General features: G+C 48.7%; 1 protein-coding gene across 2 annotated transcripts; it reads left to right on the forward strand.

The window, feature by feature from the left end:
* Positions 1–900: 900 nt before the first annotated feature.
* On the forward strand, positions 901–14,140 carry LOC135578144 (SH2 domain-containing protein 1A-like). Of its 2 annotated transcripts, none has more exons than XM_065048440.1 (5): positions 901–1,046; positions 2,459–2,534; positions 3,533–3,629; positions 4,803–4,971; positions 13,953–14,140. In XM_065048440.1, exons 2-5 carry the CDS (start codon positions 2,485–2,487, stop codon positions 13,955–13,957), a joined length of 321 nt encoding a protein of 106 aa, XP_064904512.1. In that variant the 5' UTR covers positions 901–1,046; positions 2,459–2,484; the 3' UTR covers positions 13,958–14,140. The 2 variants fall into 2 exon arrangements, with proteins under 2 accessions (XP_064904512.1, XP_064904511.1); XM_065048439.1 differs by lacking the exon at positions 13,953–14,140 and adding an exon at positions 5,719–6,259 and having other exon boundaries at positions 903–1,046.
* Positions 14,141–15,572: the final 1,432 nt, after the last annotated feature.

Genomic DNA, 15,572 nt, shown 5'->3' on the forward strand with positions numbered 1-15,572 from the left:
AGGACCCTGGCTGTGACTCCAGATGATTTGTGCGCTTACCGTCTGTCACCCTCCTCAAGTGACCAGTGTGGCCAAGTCTCTGTACGGATCCCTGGGGGACTGTGCCCTGGAAGGAGTCCAGTCCAGCAGCACCAACGGGCACGTTCAAACGCAGCTTGCGACAAGGCCCTTCCTCTGCTTAGGAGCGCCGTCCTCCGGGCTTGCCTCTGCAGATGTCTTTTGCTCAACAGTGCCCATCCTTGGCAGAACCTTTGGCTTCTGCTTCTCACCTAGGCGTCGAAAGAGAAGCTTTGAAGTGAGAACCAAACAGGTTGCCACTAACCTTGCACTCTGTCCCCAGGGGAAAGTCGCTAACGCTGTCCCTCTTCAACACACCCGAGCCCAGATTTTAAACCACTCTTTTTTTTTTCGGAATAAAACCCAACAAGTGGGTGAGGGAGGTGACACTTAGGGCCAAGGCAGGAAGGAAGGAAGGAAGGACGGAAGAGTTTGCATCTGGTTTGCGCCCCAGAGTCTCCCGTGGGTGGGCCTGGGCCGGTTGTTCCATTTGGGTGACGCTTGCTCCCAGGCCCCGAGCAGGTAGCTGTCAGCAGCGGGAGGTCTTGGGCTCTGTCAGGCGAGGGGTGGGGTGGGCGTGGGGGGGGATGTGTTTGGGTGGGGGGCAGGTGGGGTTGTAGCGGGGCTGGAGGTGGTGTGCAGAGGGGTAGGAAGGGGGGAAGAGGGGAGGGGGGTATGCTCTTTGCTCTGGGAAAGCGATGACAAGACAGGTCCAGATTCTTCAAGTGCGTAGGAGCTGTGATTTATTTGTAGTTGTTTGTGAAACAGATGTGAAAAACTGGTCAATGACTTGGGCTTCTGCTCAGATTGGTAGCTAATGCAACAGCTGCTTTTGCTGTTTGACAGGGGTTTTTTGTTAATAATTCTTAAATTCCAGTCTTAGAGAGCGAGACTAGAGAAGCTCTTCAGGATACCTACAATGTGACCACGTGCTGGCAGGAGTGGTTCATCGAGGCTCTGCTCATCTCAGTGACCCATTCATATTACAGGTAATAGGAACTAATGTTTAACTCTATTTGTCTACTCTTATATGGTATCTGTTATGCGGCATGCATGTAATAACTCTTCTGAAATAGTGTGTCGGTCTTAGCTGTGTATGTTGTTTGCCATACGAGGCCAGTATGACAGGATTTTAAGGCTGCAGAGAGTTCTTTGTACTCTCTCTTTAATCGAGCTTGAGCTTCTCACCTGCTCCAATTGAAACAAAACAAAAAACCCCAAACCTAACAAAACCAGACAAACAAATCCAACCAACAAACCAAGCAAAAATAAACCAAAACCAAAACCAAAAGCCTCTGTTTTTGAAATGATTTGGCTGCTGGAGAGCTTATTTTCCAGAATTATTTTCCAGCTGAGGTATTTAGTTCTTTCTCCTACTGTTCATGAGACAAGCCTGGAGTCGGTTTTGTCTAATCAATTCTTTGACAGGCAGTTGTGAAGGAGTGAAACGAGAGCTGTGGCTGCCAGTTCTCATCGAAGGTCTGCAGGGCACGTGTGCCTGCTGCCCTCTGCTCAGTGCCAGTGCGAGCTGAGTTATAGGAGTCAAGTGCAGAGCTTATTACACATTATTACCTTACACATAATATCTCACAGCCCATCTCACAGCCCATCTTCACCAATGTTCACGTGTCCTTTCTGTGCATTGACCAGTAAAGGTGGGGAAGACCTCCTCTTTTTTTTTTTTTTTTTAAATATGCACAGGTTTCCTCATATGTGGCTCTGAGATTTCAGCAAGTACTTGCTGGCTACGTGTCGTGACATCTCTTTTCTGAGAGGGAAAACGGAAAATGAATTTGCCAGCAGTTGTGTTGCCCCTGATCTGTGGAAAATGAGTCAGGCATCCAGTGAAGGACACTTTTGTCCCAGTTTGTGTATTTGTCAAAGCACTTGGAGTAGGAGAAGACTAAGAGATCCAGGTGACTTGCCAGTCAGTGGGAGAGGTTTTGTAGTCACCAAGTAGATGCAGGACTAAGACCTTGAATTTCTTATGTCACATGCTTATATAATGAGGTTTGGTTTCAGCTGCTATCCTGTGCTGTGATTATTGTCATAATTGTGCATATTAGCATTATATTAACTCAATTACGTTGCGTGCTGAAAGGATGCTGTAGGAAAGACTTAACTACCATTAGATCTGTCGACTGTCTTCACAGCAAACGTGTTTTCCTCTAAGCCGGGGGTGTCAAACTCATTTTCACTGGGGGGCACATCAGCCTCGCGGTTGCCTTCAAAGGGCCAAACGTAATTTTAGGACTCTAGAAATGCGACTACTCCTACATTTATACAGTCCTAAAATTGCATTTGCTACAAATGAGTTTGACACCCCTGCACTAAACATACTTTCTGAAGAGGCTGCAAAGCGCTTTTTGCATTTTGGCAAAACTTGTGGATCTTTCAACAGGACAAAGCCCCTTTCTCGCTGACAGAATGGAGAACGTGCTGATGAAGCAAAGGGGAGAAATGGATGGGCTACAAAGGTAATGCCTCTGTCAAAAGAAAACCTTATCCATCTGTTTGGGCTTTTAATAAGTACCTCGGAGTGTCAGGACACGACCCTGTGTGCTCACAGCAGCTTGTGTAGTTGTCGTGTTAACGTCACAGGGTCTGAAAATGAATTCAGTCGTGATGTCTTTTTATTTGTCCTTTCAGCTTTCTAATTTGTAACATTCTTGAGTGCGATGCTATAGGAAAGACACATGTGAACAGCTTTTAATTTCCTCAGAGTATCCAGTTGCTGCAGAGGGTAACTTACAATGTTCAGGTCTTTTGTGCTGGTGCCAACGTCAATGAATTAATTTCATTTCTAATGCATCATGTGTAAGTGTGCACTCAGTTACCTTCTCTCATGGGAAACACCTGGCTAAGTTTCTAAACTTTCTGAAGGCCATTAGCATATTGCACTAACCTGGTCTCCAGAGTGACCTGTGGCATTTTTACTCCAAGCTAAACAGAGGTTTTTCTTAGCAAACCATGTTGTTACAGCCTGTCAAATGCAGTGGTTGTGGGACTTTCAGTGACTGGATATTAACTGGCCTCTTAGCCCACCTGCATATCCCAGGGAGCTGTCAAAGAGAAGACCCAGGGGAAAAGTCATGCTCGTCATTAGGAACAGACTTATGTTACATTAAAATGACTTTTGTGCAAGGGTCCTTGTAAGAGATCTAGTGACTCTTAAAAGCACCTGCAATAAAGGACCTTTGATAGTGCTGGTCTCTGATAGACCTTTTTTTTTTTTTTTTCCCCCAGATGTGCTCAGTTAAAAACTGCCCACACTATGGGGATTGCAATCTGAATTTTGCTTGGCTTGGCAGAATGGTGTCTAGTTAAAAAACAAAACAATACCACACTCCCCTCCCCACCGCCACGGCAACAAAATAGAGTCCCCCAAGCACCCCACCCTCAACCCCCAAATTCTGGTAACTAATTTCTGGATGCTTTAATTAAAAGTCTTTGTTTGACTTCCTGGACTTTTCAGTCAAACCACAGAAGATGAGGTAATGATACCATGTTTAGGACTCCTGGCGAATCTCCGTCATCACAACTTACCTGTTCAAGCTAAGATGAAATCTTTGGTAAGAGTTTTGTTTTTGTGGCACGACCCTGGCTTGAGGGCAAGAGAGTTACTGGACTCTGGGGAATTGCCTTAGTATTTCTTATGCTCGTTTTTGTGGGACCAATAACCCTGACCTGTTTGTTCTCCAGAGTTGGTGGTTGTTTCTCCTGTATTGGAGAAAATAACCAGTAGAACAGGCGGTTGGGTGTTCTCTTTCCTTCTCTACGTTTCTGTGTTGTTGCGCTAGCTTGTGTTAGGCATTCAGTTTCTGCAGCTGTTCTCTGCAAACGAAGGATGAATTTAAAATTTGAGCATTCTTCCTTTGACAGTCTAAATGTTGTTAACACATGAGGACTGTAGTTGGTTTTCTGGTAAGCTGCCTGAACTTTGACCGACAAAGATCTCAGTCTATTAAAGGATAGATCAAGACAATGTCACTGATGTTGGTGTCAGGCCAGGACCCTTGAATACTCATACACATCCATGTCTGAGCTGCTCAGTTCGTCTCTCTGCTTGGAGTGGTGCCAAGGGGAGTTATGGTTCAATTCAGAAATGCAAGTTAATCTACATGGCACTGAATGTGACACTGTTTACCTTGGGAGAAAGGAGAGGGAAGGAGTAGGAGGAACTCTTGTCATCTCTGCCCACTGAGGAGAGAAGGAAGGGGGGTCATTGTTCAGTGGTTCTTTTCTATTGGAGACATAAGCAAAATTACCTTCTCATCTTTCTTTAAAATAATGATGGCGTTTATTGGCTTATTCTTTTTTTCCGTGTTTCCTTATACAAGTTCAACACAGACTTTATTCATTGACATCCACACCAGTGTGGTGCACTAGAAGACTAAAGTAGATAACCTAGAGAACGTTGCGCTCTGACACCAGGGGGAAGTCGGTAACGCCATCCCTCTGCAACACACCCCTGAGCCCAGATTTTAAACTGCTCTTCTCCCTTTAAAAAAAAAAAAAAAAAAAAAAAAAAAAAATCAAGCGGGTGAGGGAGGTGACACTTAGGGCCTAGAGCACACCACCAAGCAGGTGTCCCTGGTGGCCAAAGGCTGGTACCAGACTCTGTCACCCAGTCTGCTTCCAAAACAGCTCCTTGGGAAAGAAGAAGCAACCTGTCATTCCTTTCATTTTTGGGGACTCCATGCGAAGAGCAGCTGCAGACAAATGTTTCTTTCCTTTCTCTGCAGACTTCTGAAGGTGTTCCAGAGAGGATCTTCAGAATATTGAAGGATTCAATATACACTTACGACAAGCCAAATCAAGGACTGATAACAAACCTCCGCTACCCGGTAATGAAACCAAAGGCTTCACAAAGAAGCCAAGGGTTCCAGTCAGGAAAGGATGACATCTATGCAGGTGAGAAACATAGCCCTGCCTTAGTGGTTTTGGGCTTATTTTTTTTTTTTTTTTAAAACGAATGCATTGCCAGGTGTGAGGTGAATAGTTGCTACGTGTCCTCTGAGACCAGCTTGCATGGGCAGCAGTTCAATGTCCTTCTCCTTCACGTTCACTGGAAAACTGTTATCCCCAGCTTGCAGTTCCACACCCTCATCCACTACAAATTTGCAAGTTAACATTGCGAGAGACGCTGAAGGCAAAGCAGGACATTGCCCACAGCTCGCTCCTTCGTGGGTGTTGGTGCTTCCAGGCTAGGGAAGGCTGAGGGCCTGGGTTAGGGACCGATTAAGCAATCTGGACATCCATAAATCCATGGCTCCAGGTGGGATGCACCCACGGGTGCTGAGGGAGCTGGCTGATCATTGCTAGGCCACTCTCCGTCACCTTTGCTAAGTCATGGGAAACGGGAGGGGTGCCTGAGGGCTGGAGGAAAGCAAATGTCATTCCAGTCTTCAAAAAGGGCAAGAAGGAGGACCCGGGTAACTATGGACCGGTCAGCCTCACCTCCATCCCTGGGAAACTGATGGAACGACTTATCCTTGGTGCCATCTCAAGGCATATCAGGGATAAGGGGGTCATTAGGGGCAGTCAACGTGGCTTCACCAAAGGGAAGTCGTGCTTGACCAACCTCATAGACTTTTATGAGGACATAACCGGGTGGACAGATGATGGTAAAGCAGTGGATGTGGTCTGTCTTGATTTCAGTGAAGCGTTTGACACGGTCTCCCACAGCATCCTCCCAGCTAAACTGAGGAAGTGTGGTCTGGACGATCGGGTAGCGATGTGGACTGTGAACTGGCTGAAGGAAAGAAGCCAGAGAGTCGTGATCGACGGGGCAGAGTCTAGTTGGAGGCCTGTGGAGTCCCTCAAGGGTCGGTACTGGGGCCAGTACTATTCAATATATTCATCAATGACTTGGATGAGGGAATAGAGTGACTGTCAGCAAGTTTGCTGATGACACCAAGCTGGGAGGAGTGGCTGACACGCCAGAAGGCTGTGCTGCCATCCAGCGAGAGCTGGACAGGCTGGAGAGTTGGGCGGGGAAAACATGAATGAACTATAACAAGCGCAAGTGTAGAGTCTTGCATCTGGGCAAGAAGAACCCCAGGTACTAGTATAAGTCGGGGAATGACCTGTCAGAGAGCAGTGAAAGGGACCTGGGGGTCCCGGTGGACGGCACGATGACCATGAGCCAGCACTGTGCCCTTGTGGCCAAGAAGGCCAATGACATCCTGGGGTGTATTAGAAGGGAGGTAGTTAGTAGGTTGAAAGAGGTTCTCCTGCCCCTCTACTCTACCCTGGTGAGACCGCATCTGGAATATTGTGTCCAGTTCTGGGCCCCTCAGTTCAAGAAGGACAGGGAACTGCTGGAGAGAGTCCAGCGCAGGGCGACAAAGTTGATTAAGGGAGTGGAGCATCTCCCTACTGAGGAAAGGCTGAGGGAGCTGGGTCTCTTTAGTTTGGAGAAGAGGAGACTGAGGGGTGACCTCATTAATGTTTGTAAATATGTAAAGGGTGAGTGTCACGAGGATGGAGCCAGGCTCTTCTCACTGACAACCAATGATAAGACATGGGGCAATGGGTACAAACTGCAACACAGGAGGTTCCACTTAAATAGGAGAAGAAACTTCTTCTCAGTGAGGCTGGCAGAGCACTGGAACGGGCTGCCCAGGGAGGCTGAGGAGTCTCCTCCTCTGGAGACATTCAAAAGCCACCTGGACACATTCCTGTGTAACCTCATCTAGGTGTTCCTGCTCTGGCGGGGGGATTGGACTAGACGATCTTCTGAGGTCCCTTCCAATCCCTAACATTCTGTGATTCTGTGATTCATAGTCTGATACCTCTCAATCCTTTCCCCCGCTGAGCTCAGGTGCCAAACCAGTTGTAAAAACAACCTTCGTCCTTCAATAGCTCCTTGCAGGGCTGAGGCAGAGGCGAGAGAGCGAGGCAGGTGCGCGGGGGGGGGGCCGTGGGGGGTGGGGGTCTGTCGGTGGGAAAAGCGGGGATCGAACCAGGGACCCATTTGACCAATCCGCGGGTCCGGCGCCCTGGCCGCTCCGCCAGCGCGATCCCACGGCCGTGGAACGCACGGCGCCCCCTATAGGCCGCAGAGCGGCGTGCGCTGCCGCTAGGGCCGCGAGCAGGTAGCTGTCAGCAGCGGGAGGTCTTGGGCTCTGTCAGGCGAGGGGCGGGTGGGGGGGTGTGTGATTGGGCGGGGGGCAGGTGGGGTTGCAGCGTGGTGGTGGGAGGCAGCGAGTCGGTGGGTGCCCCCCGGCATGGGCCGAGCTTAGCGGGCGGGCGGAGGTTTGTAGGGGGAGCTGTGGCGTCCCCCGGCGGTGGGGATGGCGGTAGAGGAGCGGCCAGGTCGCGGGACGCTGGTCCGCAGGGCACCCACTTCCATCCCCACCCCGCCCACCGCCCCCCCGGCCTTTAGCCGCCGCGCAGGCCGCTCTGCGGCCTATAGGGGGCGCCGTGCGTTCCACGGCCGTGGGATCGCGCTGGCGGAGCGGCCAGGGCGCCGGACCCGCGGATTGGTCAAATGGGTCCCTGGTTCGATCCCCGCTTTTCCCACCGACAAACCGCCCCCCCCACGGCGCCCCCCACGGCGCCCCCCCCGTGCACCTGCCTCGCTCTCTCGCCTCTGCCTCAGCCCTGCAAGGAAGGAGCCCTTCAAGAAGGAATGTTGCTTTTGCAACTCAGCTGCCACCTCACCCAGCGAGGGGGGAAGGATTGACACACATCACACTGGGAATCCTTCCCACAAACCAACTCTCTTCCAACTCATGCTGCAATGCAAACTCATTCCTGCATTTCAAAAACAAGTGCAGCTAGAGGGAAGGCTAACCCAAGAGCCAGGAACCCACCTTTGCAATAGATCCAGCAGGGGAAGGGCCTTCTTAGCATGAGATGAATGAGTCCTGGAAACTGAGGCAGGCGGCGGGCAGTCCGGAAAGCCTGCAGTACCCAACCCCTGGGGAACAGGGCAGGGAATTTGCAGCTGGCATTTGTGGGGGCGTATAAGCTTTTTGCCCTATTGCGTGTGCCTACTTTTAGGTAGAACGGCCCGTTTCGCAAAAGCCTTAATAAAACGTGCTTTGCCGAGAGATCCTGCCTGAGCCTATTCTGTTGGCAAGATGATGGTTTCCTACAAGTCTGGGGGCTCGTCCGAGACTCGACGTCGTCATCTCGGGGGTCCCTGTCGCCAATGGACGGGAAGGCGTGCCCCGTTGATTTCAATGGCCTTCTGGATGGTCGGTGGGGATTCCAGGACGGACGGACAGACAGAAACTGCAGGGCTGTGGGGACGAAGGCGGATCCCCGCAAACCATAGGCGAAAGGAGAAAGGAAAAAGCGGGAAGCACGATACGAGCGAGCGGGCAACTTTGTGCGTGGACCAAGGTAAGAAAACAGACTGTTAAGTACTACCTTGGTGGTCGGGGGCATTCTGAGAGGAGGGACGAGGCGCAAGGAGAAGCCTCGAGACTCAGAATGGGAAATAGAAAGGAAAAATGGTGACATTCCTCCGTCCAGTCCTTTAGGGAGGATGTTAAGGTACCGGGGAAACGTGTGGTGTACAAAAAGGAAGGATAAATAGAAAATGATAAAGTATTGTGTTTTGTCTGGACAAAATAGCCCTTAATAGAGTGATATTCTGGCCAAAATACGGATCCAATGACAATTTGCTATGCAAAGATCTAAATTGGTATGTAAAAAAAACTGTAGGGCCTTTAAATCTTCCTCCACACCAGGGTGGGTGCGAGTCCCTCCCTTCCTGCAGTATGTTTTTGAGTGCAAAGTGTGTGGCCTGATCAGTGTAAAGTGCACATAAAAGCAGTGTTCGAGTCTCTCTTGAGAATGGGAAAATATCCTTTAGACATAAGCCGTTGACCAAGTCTGAGACTAGGATGGGATCCAGCCGCACCTAAACTCCTCTCTGAAGGAGATTAGAAAGCAAGGGGCTCCCTCTGAACCTCGTGACTCAACGGAAGCGTGTCTGAATTTTTTTAGTGATGGGAAATAAAACTCGGCATAGAGAAGGGGACACCCTTGGCCGAGGTATTGCAAAATTGGGAAAATACTTATGGTACAGCAAGGTTTTCAAGAAAAGCATGCAATGACCTTATATCGAGGAGACTGGCAAACTGTAACTAAAAAACACCTAGAAAACAGATGTCCTGGACAAATGAATTACTGGTACGTATAGGATGATTTGGCATATGACCACCATAAAGAGGATGGTCGAAAACGAGTATAAAAACCTAGGGAAAGAATTTTAGCTGCAGTTGGGAGTAATTTAACTAAGGTGCTTGCAGAGCTGGTCTCTGCTCTCTGTATCACCTCTTGATTACCTCCCCAACTGTCTTTCTTGTCCTTACTGCTTTTGCTGGGCTTTACCCTGGGATTGCTAAAGTTATTTTGCAGTGCAGCCAGCAGCAGATGTGCGTGCGTATGTGTGTGTAGGGGAGCAAGTGCGAAGGGGGGGATGTACATGTGAATGCCCTCCAGTGTTCCAGTGTTACACGGATGCACCCCCTGGCACTCTGGGGATTTGATTATGTGAGGAAATCAAACTCTGAAGGGAAGATGGGGATCGATGAGCATCATGATTTTCTAATTTTTTTTTTTTGGGGGGGGAGGGGGGGAGCGGCTAGAATCCATTCTGAGCCGATGTTATCCTGTTATTGAGAGAGTTGGTCTTTCCGGAAACATCATTTAAAAGAATGTGGAACTAACCCCACAGGCAGTGGGAGACTACCTGGCCCCAAGGTGATTCTAATTGAGATGATAATAATCAAACAAATGGAGATAATTGCCAAACGGTGGTTAAAAATCTGATAAAAGCTTTTGAGCTTTTGAGGAGATAAGAGTAAACTGAACTGAAGTGCAGGAATGTAGACAGAAGCCAGGGGAGCACCGACTGGGGAAGATTTTTGGAAAGCTTTGTGGACTGGTAGCAAGTGTGTTTGTGGATCTACGGAAGTATTTCCGAGAGCATGTGCCAGGTTGGCAGGAAGAATTTGCAAAAAATCTGAGTGTGGTCGTGTTTGTGTATGATGGTCGGGAACTGAAGCGAAAAGTTGAAGCAGACTGATTGGTTGCAAGTGAAAGACTGGAAGGGAAAAGAACAAAACAAAACCGCAGAAGATTTAGACCAAAGTCAGTGAAAAAAGTGAGAGAATGAGAGAAAATGGGATGCTATTATTGTGGAAATCTGGGATATTTACCCCTAGGGCGGCAACTGTTGGAAATGACTAAAGGAAGAAAACTCAATACACTTTGGAAAATCAGAGGGGCTGAAAATGTTTTTGGTGTTGTGGTGGCTTTTTTTATTGGTGGTTTTTTTTTGTTTGTTTGTTTGTTTGTTTTTTGTGGGGAAACGTTTAAATTGGAAAAGAGCATGTAATTGGTAAAGTAATGGTGGTAATTGGTAATGAGGTCTAGTTTTTAGCAGAAACAGAAGCTCCCATGTCCCTTCTAAATTCTCCCCTAAAAAGATCCAGAACTGAAGACGGAGTTGTAATAAATGGGGTAGCAGGGAGGAAGGAGAGACAATTATGAATAAATTCCTATTTGTGATAATAAGAATTAAAAGCGTATGGGGAAGGAATATATTAGGGGAAGATTCCCCAGCTTCTATATTAGAGAGAAACCTTTTACAGGCTCTGGGTGTGGAAACACAGTTACTGCCTGGGGGGTGACAAGGAGAAAATTTGAAAGATATTGTATTACCTGGAAGTTTGTGTTGGTTTTGGCTGGGCTGGAGTTAATTTTCTTTGTGGTACCTGGTATGGGACTATGTTTTTGATTGATGCTTAAAACAGTGTTGATAATACAGAGATGTTTTTGTTATTGTTGAGCAATGCTTGCACAGAGTGGAGGCCTGTTCTGCCTCTCACGCTGCTCCAGCAGCAAGTGGGCTGGGGGGGAAGCGACAAGCAGTGGCACACTGATCTAAGCTCTTAGACCCAGTGTCTCGAGGTTGGCCAGAGTGTGTGCAAGCTGCAGCAGCAACTGCTCTTCTGGTGGGAGAAAGCAGGAAATTAAACCCTGCTGCTTTCCTATGGAGAGGTGGCAATGGGCTGCACCTCTTCATAGATGGGTCTTCAAGGGTAATTCAGGGGAAGAGACACAATGGGTGTGCCATCGTTGAAGGTGTGAATGGTGAAATAAGAGAAACGGGAAGGTTGCCTAATAACTGGTCAGCTCAAACATGCCAGCCACAAGCCGTCAGTCAGGCACTGCAAATGTTAGAAGGAAAAGAAGGTACCATCCGTAATGGTTCTAGATACGCATTTGGAGAAGTGCACACCTTTGGGAAAATTTGGGAAGAATGGGGTCTAATTAATAGCAAAGGTAAAGAATTGGTTCATGAAGAACTAGTTGGACAAGTGTTATGGAATCTGATGTCACCAATAGAAGTGGCTGTAGTACATGTTAATGGACATCAGAGGGGCAACTCTTTTTGTGTCGGGGAAGTTGGTTAGCAGATGAAATGGCCTGAGAAGCAGCCTTAACTTAGTTATTGCTTCAGGTTTTATCTCACGCCCGAGGTCCTGGCCCCACAAGAAATTCCAGTTTTCAATGAAAGATAAAAAGAAGTCCTCCAAGAGTTGGAAGCCAGGGAACAGAATGGGAAATGCGTACTCCCAGAGGGTAGAGAAATGTTAAATAAGCAAACCATGAGGAAGGTATTAGCAATTTTACATCAAGAGAGTTAATGAGGAAAACAAGTAATGGGTGCCATAGTGTTATAAAAATATGGGTGTACTGGAATTTATACTATAGCCAAGCAAATTTGTGAATGATGTGTGGTTTGTAAAAAAGTAAATGAAAAGGCACTTAGGAAGCAGCCTGCAGGAGGTTGAAGGCCAAGTTTATGACCCTTCCAAAATATACAAGTTGATTTCACAGAATTACCTGCAGTTGGCTGAATTAAAAACTTACTAGTGTTTGATCATCTTACCAGGTGGGGAGAAGCCTTCCCTCTTAGCACTGCCACGGGGGCAGTGGTAGCAAAAGCGAAATAACGGATGGACCCCCACGGTTTGAAACTAAGGATTTGTTTCTCAAAAACTGTATGCTCGGGTTGTCTTTTCTGTCTTCTCTCAGGCACCAAGGGCTTCTGGCACAAACTCTGCCTTTAGAGTCTGCAGCTCACAAGTTTCAGCCTGGACAGCAGGTCCTGGTCAAATCCTGGAAAGACGCTAAGCTTCAGCCAGATTGGGAAGGCGCATTTCAAGTTCTGCTGATCACCGAGACAGTGGTGCGACCAGCTGAGAAAGGGTGGACTCATTACACGTGGATTAAAGAGCCAATCAGACCTCCAAAGGACAGTGAGGAGTGGCAAGTACTGACAACTGACGACCCACTTCAACTAAAGATACAGAGATGAAAATGAAATGAAACTTTTGGGGATTACTAATCCTGTATTATGTAGAATTTACAAATGGGTTACTTAACGTGAACGTCACTGAAACTGAAGGTTCCCTAACAATTTGAGTAGACGCTTGCCAGATCCATAGGTGTGGGGATGTACAGAGCTAAAGGGAATTGAGTTATGAAAACAAACATGTGTCCAAGGGGACCGAGTCTAAGGATGATTTAAATAAGTGCATAGTTTTTGTTGCTGTCTCTCATTGCCCCTCCTGATACAGTGTTATCTGGACCACAGAGTTTGGGGGATGGACAGTGAGCAATGAATGGTTATAGAATGAAAAAGAAAACTTACCCTATCCAAAGGGCAATCTCTCCCGGGATGTGAGTCTCTGCAGTGCAACCCTTTGCTAATTACGCTACAGGGAGCAGATGATTCAGTAAGTGAGGTTTATGGATCACGAATAGACATTAGTAGAAAAGATGCCCTCGCCTCAGCCCCACCTGGCCCGGCACCAGACGCCCAAAGCCCTTGGCCTTTCCTCCTTGCCGCTCACCAGCCTGCGCTGCCTGCCGCCCGCTTGGCCCTCTTGCTCTTGCTTCCCCGGCCCCCGGCAGACACACAGCCAGGGACACCCAGGCAGCACAGCAGGAGGGGAGCCCTTTGGCCTGCTGCCCTCCTGCCCACCCCCAAGCCCACCCCAAATCATGCATGCGCCCAGAAACGCTGACCTGCACCACAAAGGCAGCAGCAGCAGCACCAGCAGCAAGGAACACCAGGCCTGTGGGCGCAGCTGGCCTACAGCAGGGGACGGCCCTTTGGCCACTTCCCGGATGCTCTCCTGCTCTCCACCCTCCCAACCTCTTGCACACCCCCAGCCTCGGCGCTGCAGGAAAAAGAGACAACCTCACGGCTCCGGGAGGCCCGCACTCGCAGCAACAGCCACACCACAGCTGCAGTAAGCAACACCGCTTTAGCCACCCCTGCCAAACACGGTGCTAGGCCAGCTGCCACTAACAAGAGTCAACTCCGTCCCAGCCAGAGCAAGTCCGCAGAGGCAGTGGCACCTAGCCCACCCTGGGCAGAAGGCAAGATGCAGGATGCCGAAAAACCAAGAGAATCAAGCCCTGTTCACTTGTCCTCACCACTAGCAGGACCCTGGCTGTGACTCCAGATGATTTGTGCGCTTACCGTCTGTCACCCTCCTCAAGTGACCAGTGTGGCCAAGTCTCTGTACGGATCCCTGGGGGACTGTGCCCTGGAAGGAGTCCAGTCCAGCAGCACCAACGGGCACGTTCAAACGCAGCTTGCGACAAGGCCCTTCCTCTGCTTAGGAGCGCCGTCCTCCGGGCTTGCCTCTGCAGATGTCTTTTGCTCAACAGTGCCCATCCTTGGCAGAACCTTTGGCTTCTGCTTCTCACCTAGGCGTCGAAAGAGAAGCTTTGAAGTGAGAACCAAACAGGTTGCCACTAACCTTGCACTCTGTCCCCAGGGGAAAGTCGCTAACGCTGTCCCTCTTCAACACACCCGAGCCCAGATTTTAAACCACTCTTTTTTTTTTCAGAATAAAACCCAACAAGTGGGTGAGGGAGGTGACACTTAGGGCCAAGGCAGGAAGGAAGGAAGGAAGGACGGAAGAGTTTGCATCTGGTTTGCGCCCCAGAGTCTCCCGTGGGTGGGCCTGGGCCGGTTGTTCCATTTGGGTGACGCTTGCTCCCAGGCCCCGAGCAGGTAGCTGTCAGCAGCGGAAGGTCTTGGGCTCTGTCAGGCGAGGGGTGGGGTGGGCGTGGGGGGGGATGTGTTTGGGTGGGGGACAGGTGGGGTTGTAGCGGGGCTGGAGGTGGTGTGCAGAGGGGTAGGAAGGGGGGAAGAGGGGAGGGGGCTATGCTCTTTGCTCTGGGAAAGCGATGACAAGACAGGTCCAGATTCTTCAAGTGCGTAGGAGCTGTGATTTATTTGTAGTTGTTTGTGAAACAGATGTGAAAAACTGGTCAATGACTTGGGCTTCTGCTCAGATTGGTAGCTAATGCAACAGCTGCTTTTGCTGTTTGACAGGGGTTTTTTGTTAATAATTCTTAAATTCCAGTCTTAGAGAGCGAGACTAGAGAAGCTCTTCAGGATACCTACAATGTGACCACGTGCTGGCAGGAGTGGTTCATCGAGGCTCTGCTCATCTCAGTGACCCATTCATATTACAGGTAATAGGAACTAATGTTTAACTCTATTTGTCTACTCTTATATGGTATCTGTTATGCGGCATGCATGTAATAACTCTTCTGAAATAGTGTGTCGGTCTTAGCTGTGTATGTTGTTTGCCATACGAGGCCAGTATGACAGGATTTTAAGGCTGCAGAGAGTTCTTTGTACTCTCTCTTTAATCGAGCTTGAGCTTCTCACCTGCTCCAATTGAAACAAAACAAAAAACCCCAAACCTAACAAAACCAGACAAACAAATCCAACCAACAAACCAAGCAAAAATAAACCAAAACCAAAACCAAAAGCCTCTGTTTTTGAAATGATTTGGCTGCTGGAGAGCTTATTTTCCAGAATTATTTTCCAGCTGAGGTATTTAGTTCTTTCTCCTACTGTTCATGAGACAAGCCTGGAGTCGGTTTTGTCTAATCAATTCTTTGACAGGCAGTTGTGAAGGAGTGAAACGAGAGCTGTGGCTGCCAGTTCTCATCGAAGGTCTGCAGGGCACGTGTGCCTGCTGCCCTCTGCTCAGTGCCAGTGAGTGCAAGGGGCTGTGCCAGTGCGAGCTGAGTTATAGGAGTCAAGTGCAGAGCTTATTACACATTATTACCTTACACATAATATCTCACAGCCCATCTCACAGCCCATCTTCACCAATGTTCACGTGTCCTTTCTGTGCATTGACCAGTAAAGGTGGGGAAGACCTCCTCTTTTTTTTTTTTTTTTTAAATATGCACAGGTTTCCTCATATGTGGCTCTGAGATTTCAGCAAGTACTTGCTGGCTACGTGTCGTGACATCTCTTTTCTGAGAGGGAAAACGGAAAATGAATTTGCCAGCAGTTGTGTTGCCCCTGATCTGTGGAAAATGAGTCAGGCATCCAGTGAAGGACACTTTTGTCCCAGTTTGTGTATTTGTCAAAGCACTTGGAGTAGGAGAAGACTAAGAGATCCAGGTGACTTGCCAGTCAGTGGGAGAGGTTTTGTAGTCAC

The sequence above is a fragment of the Columba livia genome, unplaced genomic scaffold (genome assembly GCF_036013475.1).
Source record: "Columba livia isolate bColLiv1 breed racing homer unplaced genomic scaffold, bColLiv1.pat.W.v2 Scaffold_83, whole genome shotgun sequence".
NCBI lineage: Eukaryota > Metazoa > Chordata > Aves > Columbiformes > Columbidae > Columba > Columba livia.